Source organism: Sander vitreus, chromosome 16 (assembly GCF_031162955.1).
Source record: "Sander vitreus isolate 19-12246 chromosome 16, sanVit1, whole genome shotgun sequence".
Lineage (NCBI taxonomy): Eukaryota > Metazoa > Chordata > Actinopteri > Perciformes > Percidae > Sander > Sander vitreus.
In genome coordinates, this window is record NC_135870.1 from 2,552,595 (window position 1) to 2,570,719 (window position 18,125).

The following is an 18,125-nucleotide window of genomic DNA, read 5'->3' on the forward strand; positions in this document are numbered from 1 at the left end:
CCGGCACAGCGGGATGGAGGGGAGTCATTACATAACGTTCATTAAAGCATTACGTCAGTGACGTTTAAAGCCGGCTGCTTACTCCCAAGACACCAACTATGTGAACTGAGCACTCAGACCTACACAAAGGAGAGCATTGTGTGTGTGTTTAGGACTCCTGTTTCCTGTCTCTTCTCATATGGTATGTGTTCCATTATAATGAGATATAAATCTTTTGTGAGCATCTCAGAAGAGGTCTTTCACAACAAAAGCCTTCTGGTCTGTTCAGAATTGTAAATAATGTGTGTTTGGAAACGAAAAATGGATTCAGTCTTTGAGAATAGAAAGTAGTTTATTGTGACTGTCCCCCCGAAAAACGCCCCCACACGTTGTTAGTTCAAGCAGCAATTTACCAGAACACACATAGAAAAATGTGGAGTTATTTTGTGATTGATGCGGGCAGATATCCTTGATTATACGGCACGTTTTCTTAAAAAATGTAAATGTAATAAATATATATATATATATATATATATATATATATATATATATATATATATATATATATATATATATATATGCATGCAATGCATAATTGTGTTTTTCTGGAGGGACTGAATTACGACCTATATTTAGGTCTCTAATGGTGGCGCCCTCTGGTGGTCGTAGTAGTTATGACGGGAGCAAAGCAGGAAGTAAGGTGAGGAAGTATAATGGCGCGTTCACACCAAGGCGGTTCACCGAAATTCGGCGGAGCGATTCCATACAAAGTCAGACGTGAATAGACGCAAAGTCGCTACACGAAGACACTAAATACTGGACCAATTTCAAAGCAGGAAGGAAGGTGACAAGACTGGTGAATGGGTCAAACAATGACAGGACTTTCACCCGGGAGAACGGGGTTTACGCTTCCTTTGCATTTAAAAGCGCCACGTGCGTTAGTTAACCTTGGGGAAACCGGGGAGTGAAGTCCAAACCACTATCTTCTTCTAAACGTAACCAAACTCCCACCGTTTCACTGTGTTAACGACATGTTTAAAACAGCGACCGTTACCTTTTCTGGTTTAGATATGAGGTAGTCTAATTCCACGACGTTTCATTTCCGGGATTGCTCCGGTGCTGCCGGAAATTCCGCCAGATGTCCCTCATTTCGGCCGGATGTCCGTCCCCTTCCTCTGTCTCTGTGTTGGCGTTCTAACCTGGATTTGTGAGGACTGTGGTTAACTGCTCCTCAGATCTCTGCAGGGTAAATCCAGACAGCTAGCTAGACTATCTGTCCAATCTGAGTTTTCTGTTGCACGACTAAAACTACTTTTGAACGTCCACATGTTCCACCAAAACAAGTTCCTTCCTGAGACTATTTAGCAGAGGCACCGTGGCTCCGTCCGGAGCTTAGCCCCGCCCCAAGACGATTGTGATTGGTTTAAAGAAATGCCAATAAACCAGAGCACGTTTTTCTCCCATCCTGGAGTGCTGTGTGGACTAGCCAGACCTTCCCTCGCAGCGTTGTGGAGGAAGGTCTGGCAACATGAGACTAGATATGAGGTTGAATGTCCTGCCACCACTAGGGGGCGCTAATTCGTGAAACTCTCCTGTGGATCAATGACCAGTATCATCGTATTGTTTGGAGGACTTGTAAGACTTTTCGTGCCACATCCAGGCCTTCATTAGTTCTGACACCATTGGTACAGCAGTCTCCTGCCCTGTTGTATTTCTGACAGGTGACTTCATGTTTGAAGAATCAAAGCTGCTGCATTTCCTTTTAAAGCCATGTGTAAGCTAACGGCAGTCTGACATCTGCAGGGTCAGCATTTTCCAGATAGTACAGTTTTCTTTTTTTAATGAGTCACGACGATGTTGAATCATTCTGTAAACATTTTGTCTCGGATAGAACTGATGTTGGCTCGACTGGATCCAGACTCAGACTGATGAGAAATTAAGTATACTTTATATCACTGTGGAGCATTTTCCAAAGCATACCACATGTCTTGAAGCTGATTTTTTACCTTTTTAGGCAGCCATTATTATTTTTAACATGATTTATAAACATTACTTAATGTTGTTTTTGGCAAAAACCATTTGAGCTCGTTGGTGTGGCATTCACAGATATTTAAGAAAATATAAACTGACCACATGGAAAGAAACCTCAGCGACATATGTGTTGGATGAAGTGATGTTCAGCAGGTATAAAGGACGGAAATAACATGATTTGCTTCAACAGAGAAGAGGTGACGTCCATTAAAGTCATTAGAATTGAGCAATGTAATCTTTTATTTTGATTGTATCCTAAATTGATATAAATATAAGAATATCCTGGACACTTTAATGACACTATAAAGCTAACGTTACGATCAGTTCAAATCTTAACATACAGTATATTCTGAGAAGTCCTGAGTTTTCTGGGAGGGTTGGTCTAAATACTACAATTCCCATGAACAAATGAGCACATTTCTAAATTTAGAGGTAGGTTTGGGGGGGTGGTGGATGGGTCAACCCAACACAGGACTTTCACCCAGGAAGCCGGGAGTCTGAGTCCTGTTTGAAAATATAAGTAAACAGTGAGATAATTATAATAATGATAATGAACAAACTGAGCTACTGCACGTTCTGTGTCACGTTCAGCGTCACCGAAAGTGAAGTAATGTCTGATTTTAACCCAAACCACCATCTTTTTCTCAACGTAACTAAGTAGTTTTGGTGCATGGTGTTGTCTTTGGTTCAAATTTGATCCGTTTTCTTGATGTTTATATAAGAAATATGGGTTTCTTTTTAACTACCTAATTTTTATTACCCAAAAACATGGATGATTCCATACAACGCGCTTCACAAATACTGTAGAACAAAGGATCGGATCTCTACTTTCATTGAATTTTAGGCTGTTTTATTCAATTTTCTAGCATTTGAAAAAATGAAAATGAAATGTGCCGAAACTGACCGCGACTGAACGTTGACATACACCCTTCTGTGATTGTCCTTTCTTCAATATTAGTCTCAATCATACATAATTGCTGCTTTTTTAACTAAAAAATTAGGTATAATTTCCTATAAATTAGGTTGATTGACCATGAATTCCAAAAATAAGTGTAAAACCAGTAATAAGTTGGTGTTGATGGTAGTGAAGCACCAAAAACTTTGAAAAGAGAGACAAAAATGTCAGAAAAAGTGTTGATTTTCAGTTTTGACAAGTGCACGGTCCAATGGAAGACAACACAAGGGTTAAAACCACGGCCGTTACGTTCTCTGGTTTAGATATGAGTCACCGCTATGACCTATGTAACCCTCCTGCAGTTTGTGTTGAGGCTATGAATTAAGGACCGATATTATCGTATGGTTTGGAGGACTTGTTGTTTTAAAACCCCCCTCTCTTACTTACGTACTTACCCCGCCTCTATTAGGCTCCATAATGCTCAGTAACAGTACCTACCCTGCTACTATTAGGCTCCATAATGCTCAGTAACAGTACCTACCCTGCTACTATTAGGCTCCATAATGCTCAGTAACAGTACCTACCCTGCTACTATTAGGCTCCATAATGCTCAGTAACAGTACCTACCCTGCTACTATTAGGCTCCATAATGCTCAGTAACAGTACCTACCCTGCTACTATTAGGCTCCTTAATGCTCAGTAACAGTACCTGCCCTGCTGCTATTAGGCTCCATAATGCTCAGTAACAGTACCTGCCCTGCTACTATTAGGCTCCTTAATGCTCAGTAACAGTACCTGCCCTGCTGCTATTAGGCTCCATAATGCTCGGTAACAGTACCTGCCCTGCTGCTATTGGGCTCCTTAATGCTCAGTAACGGTGCCTGCCCGCCTCTATTAGGGCTCCATAATGCTCGGTAACAGTGCCTGCCCTGCTACTATTAGGGCTCCATAATGCTCGGTAACGGTGCCTGCCCTGCTGCTATTAGGCTACCCTAATGCTCGGTAACAGTACCTACCCTGCTACTATTAGGCTCCATAATGCTCAGTAACGGTACCTGCCCTGCTGCTATTAGGCTCCATAATGCTCAGTAACAGTACCTACCCTGCTACTATTAGGCTCCATAATGCTCAGTAACAGTACCTACCCTGCTACTATTAGGCTCCATAATGCTCAGTAACAGTACCTACCCTGCTACTATTAGGCTCCTTAATGCTCAGTAACAGTACCTACCCTGCTACTATTAGGCTCCATAATGCTCAGTAACAGTACCTACCCTGCTACTATTAGGCTCCTTAATGCTCAGGCACCTTGCAGAGTAAACCTGGACTAAATGCACCTTATTCAAATGCACTTTATGGGCTGCACAAGACAGTTTATGGGAAGTTGCAATAGCACAAGGTCTTACAGCTTTTGACTGGTTTGAATGATTGTCTATGTGATGGTCTTTATGTACTGTATGTTCCTGTGTATGTATTGCCTTTTTTGAACCTGATTGGCACCAAGACAAATTCCATTTAACTGTGTTGACATGGCAATAAAGTATTGAATCTTCTTTTCTGTTTCCCTCACTTGCAGCTAAACTTCCAGAGCCAACTACGACGAGTCCACCGACGACCCCGGCTGAAATTCAAACGAGAACCCCAGATCCTGTCCCATATTCACCAACAGAGGGCCCGCATACAGACCAACACACTTCCCCTTACACCACAGCCTCTGGGACCCCCACCTCCATATCCGACGACTACGATGTTCAGGATTTTAACTCAGCCAATGTAGAGTCGGTGCCAGTTAGAGGAGACATTTTGCTCCCCATGGAGCTCCCTCCCTTGCCCACTCCACACTCTCAGGCACCACGCCTCGACATCTCCCACGGGGGAGACGAGGGAGGCCAGGCGGGGTCGGGCCGGGGTGAGAGCAGCGGGGAGGGAGGCAGCAGCGATGACGGCTCGAGTGACTCGACACAGACACAGGTGTGCAGGCCCCGGACCGAGGCAGAGGCATTTTAGGCATGTGCCTAGGGGCATATTTGCACCTAGGGAGCCCAGTAAAAGGGAAAAGTAAAAATATATTGTTTATAGTTTTAAAAATAATTCTAAAATGATAATAGTGATGTTGTGAGGAGATGTTTTTTACAGTGTGTTCAGGGGACAGGCAGCTAGTAGATAGTGAGGAGATGTTTTTTACAGTGTGTTCAGGGGACAGGCAGCTAGCAGATAGTGAGGAGATGTTTTTTTACAGTGTGTTCAGGGGACAGGCAGCTAGTAGATAGTGAGGAGATGTTTTTTACAGTGTGTTCAGGGGACAGGCAGCTAGCAGATAGTGAGGAGATGTTTTTTACAGTGTGTTCAGGGGACAGGCAGCTAGCAGATAGTGAGGAGATGTTTGCTGTATGTGACAAAAAATGTTGTAGCCTAAAAAATTGCTAATAAGACATCGCTTAGAGCACCTTTAATAAGAATTACAGTTAAGTTATTAAAGAAACGTTCACTCCATTTGCAGGAAAATGTGTTTTAGTTAAGTATGTTAGCTAGCCATAATGTTTACTACCACTTTCCTGGGATGCTTTCGTGGTATCAAAGCCAAATAAAGAAAAATGGCTTTACACAAGTTTCTCTCAGGCCCTTCAAATAAGCCTAAATTAGATGCATTAACATACCTCATTAATACGTTACCATAATAATCATGTGGCAGTAGTAATCATGTTAATTCACCAAAATAACAAAGAATCCATTTGGAGGGGGGCCCTGAAAAATGGATTATGCCCAGTCTATGAGTATGCCCGGTGTAATCTCTCCATTTAATCCGGCTCTGCAGGTTTGGGCGGAAACCACATCAAGACCAAGTTGGCTTCTTGGATCCACCACTGAGTCGGAGCTGGGGGTGAAAACTTCGACGCCGTCACTGGTTCTAGAGATCGCCCCCGAACGCGCCACCCCTGCACCGGGGACGGAAACCACATCGAGACCGTCGCAGCTTCAAGGGATCAATCCAGAGATCCACACCCCAGAGCCAGGCCTGCCAGCTGGGAGCGGAGACGTGGGCCAACAAACGGCGGTTGTTTTCAAAGAGGATGTCATCCCTGGAACTACATCAACGTTTGACCTCGACCAATCACTGGCCGTTCCTGTAGATGGTCAATCTTCAGCCAAACCGCCTTTCCATCTCATCATCGTTAATGTGCACGAACAAAATCAAGCAGGTGAGTTTGGGCGTGACGACTAATGGAACCAAGTTGGACCAGGTATTTTGTTATGAACATATTTGTCGACATGAAACCTACAAAAGTCAGCAAAAAAGTCCCATAGCCATCATAGAAATTAAGCAAATCAAGCAAACACCATGATTAACTTTTTTACAACTACCTGTTTCACAGGCCTGAATATGAAACACTCTGCTTTTGTGGGAATTTCTGAGTCTCAAAGTGAACGATAACTTTCAGATCCACAAGCTGTTGTGAGCACACATCGCTGGCCGTCTGTGTGACATCATCAGTCTGTGTGACATCATCATCTCTCTCTCTCTCTCTCTCTCTCTCTCTCTCTCTCTCTGTCACTCGCTATCTGTCAGCTGCTCATTAACCGTCTTCTTCTAAAATATTACAAACATGGATGCAGAACCAGAAAACGTGTGTTTACAGTGTTTGGTGCATTTGACAAAGTGCAGTCCACCCAACTATAGGTGTGAAAGCACCCTAAGTACATTAGATATTTCAATTTTCATGACATCACACTGATCATAACGGCAGAAGATAAACACAGAGGGATTTACAGAGCTCGATGGTGTTTTAAGCCCCCAACGTCGACTTCAAGGCACATCGTCTTCAAGGCACCTTAACCCTAACCCTAAACATTGCCTTATCCTAGTGCCTTCCAGGCAGCGCTGCCTGGAAGACAACGTTGGGGGCTTAAAAACCAAACACCATTTACAGACAGATCTCCAGAGTGTGATAACTGTAGAAAGACGGCAGTGTTTCACACCAGTCTTCAGTTTGACGTCTTTTAAATCCACTGAACTATAACTCATATTCATATTTCCGCCCCCTGCACCTTTCGCAAGCCTTTTGTGATTTGGGACCCAACTTCCTCACAGTTCACGTGAAACTGTTCGATCTTTCACAAGAGAAGATTGATCTTTCAGAGTAACCTCGTGTTTGTTACGTTGTGTTGTCAGGGACTTTACAGTAATCTGCTGCGGCTGATTTAGTGCTGTTTGTTGTCTACATAGGAAACAAGGGTTTGTTACCTTTTTGTATTTTGTATGAAGACGTATTCTCTCACACACACACACACACACAGAGTTTGCAGAGAGATTGCATGATTGTTTGCCAGATGTGGAAAGTTATGAAGTCAGCCATTTCTGCCGGGCCAATTTTTGTAGCTTAGCATATTGTAAACACATCACAACGTCTCTAGTGGGAAAAGCTGCCTCATGAATAGTCAAATATATTAGAACATTACTCTTTCACTTGACCTTTCTTTCTTTTTCTCACAGACACACTGATGGAGTGATTAGCCTCCTCTAAAGAGCTTTGTGTTCAACTCTCAGGTCTAAATATCTGCAGAAACAGCCGACAACAACCACAAATGTCTTTTCTCTCGGGACCTGCCCAAATTGTTGAACGAACAACTTCTTTAAGAATCTCAGCTGTCTTTCTTTCCCCACATTCGTCTGTTTTAGCTCCTAATCTTTTGATAGAAAGCGACTGCTAGCACGGAGTCTCATCTATTATTTGTTTTTAATTATATTTTTGTTAATATTCCCCGACATCCACAGCGCTGTCAGTGGGATTTCTGAGTTGTTTTTTGTGAACATAGGCACGCTCCCATCACAGTCGTCTTGGGTGGCGCTAAATAGTGGCTCTGCTAAATAGTCTCAGGAAGGAGCTTGTTCTGGTGGAACATTTGCACCCTGCAAAAAACCCCGCCACATCCAATATTAAATGAAGTTAACTGTTGACACAATACAGTAACGTGAGATATTTAAATGAGCTGATCATTGGCTCTTACCAGTGTATCTCCGTGTGGACTTCGTCCACAGCAATCCCACCAATCAGTCCCAAAACCTCCCAGTTAGAGAGGAAATGACCTCAACATATTCAGATAAAAAGAGAAAGTTCTCTGCACTTCTGCAGACCACAACAATCCGGTGCAACCAAGGCGGGACAAAAACGGTATAAAGTAACAAAAGATAGCCGGTGCAACACAGATGTCTTCTTACTTGTTGTAGAGTCCTGATGAAGATGTAACTCTACATCGAAACGTTAGTCACTGTTTTGCAACTTAAGTAATAAAACCATCAAGTAAGAAGACATCTGTGTTGCACCGGCTATCTTTTGTTACTTTATACCTAAACATATTCTTTGTAAATCTTTACAGTCATTCCCTGAAAGAACCGAGCAGACCTGCCTTGTTGCACGATCCAAATGTTCTTCTAAATTCACATTTTCAGCGTGGAGCTCGCTACCTCGAAAGTTGTTGTTTCCCGAAAAGAACGACAACACACAGATGGCGGGAGGAGAGGAATAAAGCCTGTTTTTTTTTTTTTCTTCCTGGAAATGTATTCCGGTTGATCCAGACTACATCCGTGGTAATCAACAACCTACCAATAACATTCTCGATGAAGGAAAGAGTAATAATAAAGCATGAGGGAGGCCTCGTAACTGGGGTCACCTAAATGTGAGCGAGGGGCCACTCAATCAAATTACAGCTCTCGTGTGTGTGTTACCCCTCAGCCAAGCGGTGCCATCTTCCAGGAGCTGTGTTTATTATTGCAACGTTGAAGGCGTATTCTGTTGCAACGGTAATCTATCATCACATAGAGCCTCCGCCGGTTTGTGTGAGGCCCAGCGACTCACTGTTTCCACTGTGTCTCGAGGAAATTAGGAAAATTGAAGCACTGAGTGTTTAATGAAATCTCATTTCATGCTGTATCGGGTTCCGAGTCACAGCGAGGCTTTTTTGGACTTGTTGCAGCTTACGCAGGTTAACTAGTTAGATTTGTTTAGGTCGCAAAGGGGCACATCATCCGCTCACAGCGTACGCTTCTGTTTCGTCCTCACACACGATGGCTAAACTCAGGTCTTTGTTTTGCACATGTTGACTCGCTCCCAGTTTCCACGATATAGCTTCCATGTGTACCACAAAGTCTCAACAAAGAGACACAAGCATGCATTGTTTGACAGAAGCCACCTAGCGCCGAAAGAAAGGTGCATTAATGGAGAAATAAACTAAAGAAATGAATCCCTTTTGCTTTACTGTCTGCATCTGTTTTACTTTGACCCGGCATCTCTTCTATCCGTGTCCTCTCTTTCTCTAGTTGACCACATCCTGGACATCTTGAACCAGCCGCGGATGACCGGGCTCGGCGGCACCCTGCCCCGCTTCCCTCAGGTCACTGACCTGTCACAGATGAGCAGCGAGGCGGTCCAGGGCAGCGGAGACGTCGATTCCCTCGAGGTTTCTCCCATCAACCTGCCTCCAACTGTCAGCTTTCGTCAATGGGAAACACGAGGTACCGTCCAAACAGAAAAGTATTTAAATAACAGATAATCACGGTTTAAAATAGGTCTTCTTATTTTGGTCCTTCGTGGTTTTTGCAAATCATACTTTTAAATTTAGTTTTAGGTTAGATGTCGTTGGGGGGGGGGAGAAAAGTTGTCATATAATATTTTTTGTCTTTAAATTAACAGATAAGAATGAAGTCCAAGCCTACAAAAGTAAGACCCAAGTTATACAGTAATAAACCTACTTTTCTGATCCATTAAGGTGACATTTGAGTCGGAGCTGCCGGAGGAAGCTCGAGGAGATCAGTTTGAGACGGCCACACCTGTTCGGGTAGATGAGTTGGAAAAAAAGGAAGACGAGACGGCGAAGGAGAGCGCGACTCCCTTTGACTACAATGCCATAGAAATCCACACCGAGACACCCACAGAGGAGACACCAAAAAGAGAGACACCCACAGAGGAGACACCAAAAAGAGAGACACCCACAGAGGAGACAAGTGACAAAGTCCCCCATCCTACAGACATGAACCCGGACGTAGTAACAGACCTGGCCGTTAATGTCTTTACTACCTTAGAGGCAGTCAAATCTCAAGAACCAGGTGATCAGACGGCAACAACGACCCCTTATGTACTCCCTGTCTCGTCCCCATCAGACTCTGTTTCCCCCGGCGTCTCAACCTACGAGGACATGGAAGGCTCTGCGAGCCGCGGCGCTGACGACAAGGCCGGCGCTGTGCAGCAGGAGGGCTCTGCGGACGGCGCTTCGTCCACGCCGGGTGCAGGCGGCCAGTCAGGCGGCGTTGTGACTGACGAGACAGAAATCGGCGTGACGGAGCTTCCAACTGTCATTCCCGACACACAGTCCCAGGAAACCACCGCGCAGACGGAAGACTTCGAAGCGTCTGCCTCTGGGGAAGACGAAGCTTCGGGATCAGGACAAGGCCCGGCAGAGACGCCCGGGTTAACCACTACGCTAACGCCAGTTTATTCCACCCGTCACACCCAGCGGCCTCAGACTTTGGCGAGTACAAAAGACACAGAAGTGCCTCTAGTTTTACCGGCGGTTGACGCGGTCACAGATGCAGACTCGGGTGCAGAGCAGCTGTCCGAACAGGGGGAGGTTTCTGGGGATCAGGGCACTCTGGTTGGCCATCCCAGAGAGGTCACTGTTACTGTTTTACCAGATGTGTCAGCTGTGGCTTTTGGACACCAAACCACGCTCACCACAGACAAAATCTCAGAACGTAGCACACCAAAATATCCCTTTTCTGCCACAGATAAGAAAGATCCCGCTCTTATCGCAGAGCTTCATGGAGAACAGACTGAGCAGTCCACCTCAAGCTCCCCACAGTACGTAAGCCGGCCGATGCTTTCCACTACTTTGCCATTGTACACTTTCGACCTCAACACCCACTCCGTCCCGCAGTGGGTTCTGATCCCTGACCCCGCTGCCACGCCCCTACCGGAGGAAGAGTTTGTGAACTATGACAAAGAGGTGGCGCCTCCTCTGCAGGAGTCGCTGCCTCAGACGCCAGACGAAACCCTCTCCACAGAGCAACCGGAGAGCGACACGTTCTCGGCTTATTCTGTGGAGGCGAGCACTGTGAATGTCGCAGGTACGTGAACGTTCCTGAGCTTTAACTCTGTAAACATGACAATAGATTACTGGTTTACTTCCCGCCTACCTGGCTGAAATGTTGCCGATAGAGAGGCAAAGTCCCGCCCCTTCCTGTGTCCACCATGGGACCTTATTTTGAAAATATCTGTCCCGTAGGGAACGGGGAGAGACAACTAATGATTAGCTCCCGTTTGAATTGAGCCATGAATTACACTACAGTACAGTCTGTTGATTTAAAAGTTAATTTTGCAAGTGAAGAAAGTCTCAGTTTGTGGTAAAACTAAGTATAAGATGGTAAAAGTACATAATTAGAAAGACTACACACTTCAAAGTGACTAAGTGACGTCTCTCTGAAGCTACGATGTCTGTGTGTTTGGTACCGAGATGTAACGTTACTCACACGGGCAGTGGATGTCTGGCTCCTTCTTTCTCCTTCCAGCTGATAAAAAGACGCTGGATAAAACACAAACACACACACACAAAACACACACCTCGCGACGTATATTGTGCGAGACAAGAGATGTTGTTCACCGAGCGGATTCACACAAAACTTAGTGGTAGTAGTACTACAACCTGAGACTTTTCTTCACTTGCAAAATGATCTTTTAAATGTATAAACTAACAACAACAGACTAAATTGTCACTACAGTACATTTTCTTTATGAAATAAGCTCCCATGGTGGTCCACCGGAAGAGGACGTACTTTTTCTCTCTGTAAGTCAGATCATGTGTTTGTCAAGTGTTTGAGTCGTCCTCAATTTTTCTGCACTAAGCCGAACCCTCTTTAGTTGATGTTGCTTATTATTACTGCGCTTCTTTACATTAGAGAACTGCTAACGATTCATGATACTACTTGCTTTGGTCCATTTGTGTAGATTTACTGCCATGCACGAGTAGTGTGTGTCAGAACGGAGGCTCCTGCTTCAAAAGAAACGCCCAAAATATCTGCTTCTGTGCACCTGGATACACCGGGCAGCACTGTGAAACAGGTACACACACACACACACACACACACACACACACACACACACACACACACTCTCGCAGAGCTATGTCGTCTTCATCAAACAAACCACATTGACCCCGTACTGACAGGTGTGTGTGTCTGTGTGTCTGTCTGTGTGTGTGTGTCTGTGTGTGTGTGTGTGTGTGTGCAGATGTGGATGAGTGCCAGTCTAACCCCTGTCTGAACGGAGCCACCTGTCTGGACGGAGTCGGCTCCTTCACCTGTCTCTGCCTGCCCAGCTACTCTGGAGAGCTCTGTGAACAAGGTCAGCTGCACCGAGTAATCACACGCAGTTGCCTACTACTATATTCCTGATTACCATATTTAACTTAGCCAGCATATTCTTCTCTTTCAAATGCCTAAGCTTGTGGCCTATTTGCTGTAGTAGTTGCCTGGATGAGCGTATGTCTTTGCTACGTCTAGAGGGTTTTGGGCTGTGTTACCTGACTCCCCCAGACACTGCTTCAGTTCACGGTCGAAAGGTCGAAAGGTGGCTGCTGGCCTCGGTGTCTCGGCCCTCGAGAGCGACAGCTGCTGCGAGTCCGCCTCCAGCGTCCTCTCGGCTGTCGTCGGGACCGGGCTAGCCCCGCTCTCTGTGTGTTAGTTCAGGTTTTAAAAGGTGTATTGTGGGTAGGGCTGCACAATCATTCGCAATTCTATCGAAATCGCAATTTGGACTAGTGCAATATCCAAATCTCTTCGTTTCAACCTCTTAGTTTGGTACAGATCCTCGCAAAAATCACACTATAATCATTTTAAATGTTTATATGTTTCAATGAAAATGAGAATAATGATACACAAATGATCATTCCCTACAATATCGTGAATCATATCGCAATCGCATGTGTCAAAATAATTTTCCTCATATCGTGCAGCCCTAGTTGTGGGAGAACAAGAACAACGTCTTTCTCTTTGTGTGTTTCTCCAGCGTGTGTGGCTCGGAGTTTCAGTACTACTACTAGTTTTTCTGCCGCACTCTCATGCACACCTGCAAGGGACCGGGTTAAATCACCGTCACACACCACGCGCCCTCATCACTAACGACATCCACTTCTCAAAAGACCTGTCGTAACCCGGATGCTTACCACGGACAGGTTTGCCTTCGGTTTCTCTTCCAGATAGGTTTCCCTCCAGCCATGACTGCTGGTCATTTTGGGGGCATTTTAGACCTTTATTTTGATAGGACAGATGAAGACGTGAAAGGGGAGAGAGAAGGGGGGAATGACATGCAGCAAAGGGAAGCAGGTCGGAGTCGTACCCGCGACCGCTGCGTCGAGGAGTAAACCTCTATACGTGTGCGCCTGCTCTACCAACTGAGCTAACCCGGCCACCATTTGTCGCACATCTGATGGCCAAAGCTACAAAAAAAACAAGCCCCAAGTTAATAAATGTATTAACTTGCGTGGTCACGCGCAGGGGAATCCAGCGAGTAGCCGTGAGTCATGACTGTCTTTAGTGCTCAGCTGTCTTCCAGCGCTGGGCGTCGGCTCCTCTGCAGATTAACTCCAGCTTCTAGTCCAATATTCCTGCCATTACTCAGCAACTAATGGAGATGTTATAAGAAGTGAAATGATAAGGTCACATTCTTTCTTTTTTACGGCATGGTTTGGTCGTTATTTTTCCAAGTCGTAACACTGAACTAATGGCTGATTTAGCGTCCGTTCTGTTGCTTTTACTAACAGACTTAATAGTCAGGGTATTATTTCTAAAGCAGTAAACAATGAATTGTTAAAGCTTTGTTGGAATTGTTTTCTCAGTGAACTTTTATTTAATTTATTTCTTAAACTTTTGGGGAGACCATAAAGGGGTAAACACACAATTATAAATCCAAGAGGGAAGCAAGCTTTATGCATTTTACATACTTGTACGCATTTATGTATTTATATCTATTCAGAGGACTACTAAATGTGTAGTTTTTACAGATAAACATATTTTATTTCTCCGTAACAACCGGTGGAAGAAGTACTCACACCCACGATGTAAGAATACTCCGGTTTGCCAGACATTTTTTTCCTACATCAAACCGTCATTATTTGCTGACTAATCTTTTTGAAAGATGACTCAGATTCAGAATCAGAAAGGGTTTTATTGCCAAGTACGTTTTTTAACACGTACAAGGAATTAGTTTTGGTGTTGTTGGTGCACGTCACACATTCTTTAGATGGAATATTAAACAATATAAGTATAATTATATGTACATAGTATATATTAAGTTAAAAATAAAGAATAAATAAAGATATAAATAAAAAATAAAGAGCATTACAGCAGAGAGAGAACAGTGGCATGAAGGTGGAGAGTCAGGATGGTTCCAGGGCCTTGTTAATAAGACTAGTGGCGGAGGGAAAAAGCTGTTCTTGTGACGTGAGGTTCTGGTCCTGATGGACCTCAGCCTCCTGCCAGAGGGGAGTGGCTCAAAGAGTTTGTGTCCGGGGTGGGAGGGGTCGGCCACAATCTCTCGATGTCAATAAATAGGTAAAATCTGTCTCAAAATGTCTTTGTTGTGCTGTGTTTTACTTCTGGTTCATTGTCAACTCTTGGCTGAAGGTGGAGTGAAAAGAAAATGGAAATCCCCTAGACTCCCAGAGTGGAGGGTGTTTCCATGTGCATCCATGTCTGCAGGATGTATTACTGTCTTCAACATAATGAAGATGTCAATTTTTAACTAAAGTTCTGTGTCGGGTTGTCACTGAAACGGCCATTTCTGTGACGTCCTGTCAAAGCGCACTTGAAGGCAGCTTCATTTCCCGGAAAAAGAGAGAAAGAAAAGAGGCGGGAGGGACTGAGGAAACATTCAGCTATTACACAAACTCCCGGTGCTTGTGTTTGGTGTTTTAAAGTGCTCATATTATGCTCATTTTCAGGTTCATAATTGTATTTAGAGGTTATATCAGGGGGTTTACATGGTTTCATTTTCAGAAAACACCATATATTTGTTGTACTGCACATTGCTGCAGCTCCTCTTTTCACCCTGTGTGTTGAGCTCTCTGTTTTAGCTACAGAGTGAGACATCTCACTTCTGTTCCATCTTTGTTAGGAGTCGCACATGCTCAGTAGCTAGGTAAGGACTACTAGCCAGTCAGAAGCAGAGTATGAGGGCGTGCCCTGACAGTACCTAGGTAAGGACTTCTAGCCAGTCAGAAGCAGAGTATGAGGGCGTGCCCTGACAGTACCTAGGTAAGGACTACTAGCCAGTCAGAAGCAGAGTATGAGGGGCGTGCCCTGACAGTACCTAGGTAAGGACTACTAGCCAGTCAGAAGCAGAGTATGAGGGCGTGCCCTGACAGTAGCTAGGTAAGGACTACTAGCCAGTCAGAAGCAGAGTATGAGGGCGTGCCCTGACAGTACCCTAGGTAAGTACTGCTAGCCAGTCAGAAGCAGAGTATGAGGGCGTGCCCTGACAGTGCCTAGGTAAGGACTACTAGCCAGTCAGAAGCAGAGTATGAGGGCGTGCCCTGACAGTACCTAGGTAAGGACTACTAGCCAGTCAGAAGTAGAGTATGAGGGCGTGCCCTGACAGTAGCTAGGTAAGGACTACTAGCCAGTCAGAAGCAGAGTATGAGGGCGTGCCCTGACAGTACCTAGGTAAGGACTACTAGCCAGTCAGAAGCAGAGTATGAGGGCGGGCCCTGACAGTAGCTAGGTAAGGACTACTAGCCAGTCAGAAGCAGAGTATGAGGGCCCTGACAGTACCTAGGTAAGGACTACTAGCCAGTCAGAAGCAGAGTATGAGGGCGTGCCATGCTAGCAGCTAGGCGAGCATTATAACGTGTTCCAAAGTGACCACGTTTGTCTCTGAAGTAAAGGCTGGACTACAGTAGAGCTGTTTGGAGCAGTTTGTGAACAGTGTTTTCTGTTGGAGATGGTAAGTCCCTTTGGGGTGGACTTTGGGCTTTTTCACTTTGTAAACCTATAACGTGCACAAAAAAGATATATAACACAATAAAGGGAAGAGCAAAAAGCCAAAAAGCATAATATGAGCACTTTAGAACGTTCTTGTGGCAGCGATAGAGGCAGTTATGTTCCCCGTTTCCTCTACGGGACTTTCACACTGCCTCAAAACACACCCACAAATCTGAGCTTTCTGCTAGCTATCTACGACATCACTGCTGCATTCTTGGTTTCCCCTAAACTACGGAGCAACCCAAGGCATAAATCACAGAATAGCAATAATTAGCAAAAAAAAAAACAGAATTTGCGTTAACTCGTTATTATCGCTTGTTTGTTTTGCCAGTCCTACATGCAGCCGGAGACGGACACAGCTGTCCTCTCGTAGCTTTCTGCCAGTGGAAAGATGGAGAGAAAAACCAGATAATTGCTCTATTATTTTTGCCAGAAAGCTTTTGCAGCTGTGTGGCATTGAATCAGGGTTAAATACTGCCTCAGACTTAGTCAACTTCTCCTTCATGTTCTGTGATTAGGCCAGTGGGGAAGGAAGTATTCACAGTAACAGTCCTGTATTGATAATGTTATGTCTATGTTAAGTTAAGGTCTATAGGTATCATCAGGAAAATGTAGTTAAAAGTAAAAGTACTAAAATCAGAACAATCCTCATTGTAGAAAGAGTAAAGGATCAACCAGCTGTGTGTTTAACGGTCTGATCATCTCAGCTGGACTTGTAGCCGTTATATTGACGGCTAGTTTACTTCATAATACAACATCAGATTTATAAACTACATGTGTTCTGTGTGCAATAATCTTAATGTGTAAAGTAACTAGTAACTAAAGCTGGAACAGATAAATGTAGTGGAGTAAAAAGTCCAATATTTCTCTCTGAAATGTAGCGGAGTAGAAGTAGAAAGTGGCATGAAAAGAAAAGACTCAAGTAAAGTACAAGTACCTCAACATTTGGACTGAGTACAGGTGTAATTTACGTCGTATGTGTCAAGGTTATTTTTGACAATTTTTGTTGTCTTCTCGAGTAATTAAAGTACAAGTACCTCAACATTTTGACTTACTGTAAGTACAGCTCTTGAGTACATGTACCTCGTTACATTGCACGACTGGTTTAGGCTGGCTCTCCGTCCTCGGCTGACTCTGAGTACCGAGTACTTTGAAACTGCCAGAAGCAGAGTCGTGAATGAAAGCTCTGGAGGCCTCACCTGACCCTCCAGGTGGCTGCACAGCCCAGTTAGTAAAGATGAGGCAGGTCGACGATAGTTAATACCCCGAAGCCTCGACAGCAACTTTCCATCACGGTTTCATTGGCACACTTAATATTCTGAAGCCACTGACACAAAACAGCCATTGTTTACTGAGGCTAACAAAGCACAGAGCTGATTATATCATGGCTTCATAACTAAGTCAGTGAGAGGCCTTTATCCCCCCAGCTGGACCTCAACTCTCTCTCTCTCCCTCCCTCTCTGTCCGTCTCGCTCTCTCTCGCTCTCTCTCTCTCTCTTTCTCTGTCTCTCTCTCTCCCTCTGTCTCTCTCTCTCTCTCTCTCTCTCTCTCTCTCTCTCTCCCTCTGTCTCTCTCTCTCTCTCTCTCTCTCTCTCTCTTTCTTTTTATAATCAACAATATTTAAGTTATAATAAATAAGTTCTTTGACACTGAACATTTTCTGCCTCCTTGCAGACACTGAGGTCTGTGGATTCGGTTGGCAGAAGTTTCAGTCTCACTGCTACAAGTACTTCACACACCGCCGGACGTGGGACGCTGCAGAGAGGGAGTGTCGGATGCACGGCGCCCACCTGGCCAGCATCCTGTCGCAGGAGGAGCAACTCTTCGTCAATCGTAAGTCCATGATGTGGCATTTTAACCACGCTTGTTGCCATTTTGGCAGTTTACATGCACACAAATATTACGAATAAGACAATATTCTGAATTTGATACAGGTCATGTAAACGGCATATTCCATTTGGATATTTCTAATGAGACACGTCGGTATTTTTCAGGTTTTAGAAGCATTAGGTCATGTATACAGCGCATTCAGACGCTGCGTCTCAATCAGGTTGTTTACTGCAGTTTGTGACAGTTTACGTCCTCTTGCCTGTTTACGGCTTACGGACATAGACAGTAAAATATGGACCAACAGATCCCGTGTCTCTGGACGGAGACCAGTGAAGGACATTAGAAGCTCTTTCCCGGTGATGG

At 44.5% G+C, this 18,125-nt stretch overlaps 1 protein-coding gene across 2 annotated transcripts in view; it reads left to right on the forward strand.

Moving 5' to 3' along the window:
• The window catches only part of vcanb (versican b), a 52,121-nt gene that overhangs the window by 21,086 nt on the left and 12,910 nt on the right, over positions 1-18,125 (forward strand). The window contains exons 7-10 of one of the 2 annotated variants that reach the window (XM_078271496.1): positions 4,482-4,876; positions 5,721-6,105; positions 9,222-9,416; positions 9,671-9,763. In XM_078271496.1, the coding sequence (XP_078127622.1) occupies positions 4,482-4,876; positions 5,721-6,105; positions 9,222-9,416; positions 9,671-9,681 (986 nt within the window). In that variant the 3' untranslated portion in view covers positions 9,682-9,763. Of the gene's footprint in view, positions 1-4,481; positions 4,877-5,720; positions 6,106-9,221; positions 9,417-9,670; positions 9,764-10,001; positions 10,008-11,901; positions 12,016-12,183; positions 12,298-17,606; positions 17,766-18,125 lie in introns of those variants that run through there. The other variant, XM_078271497.1, reaches the window with a different exon arrangement.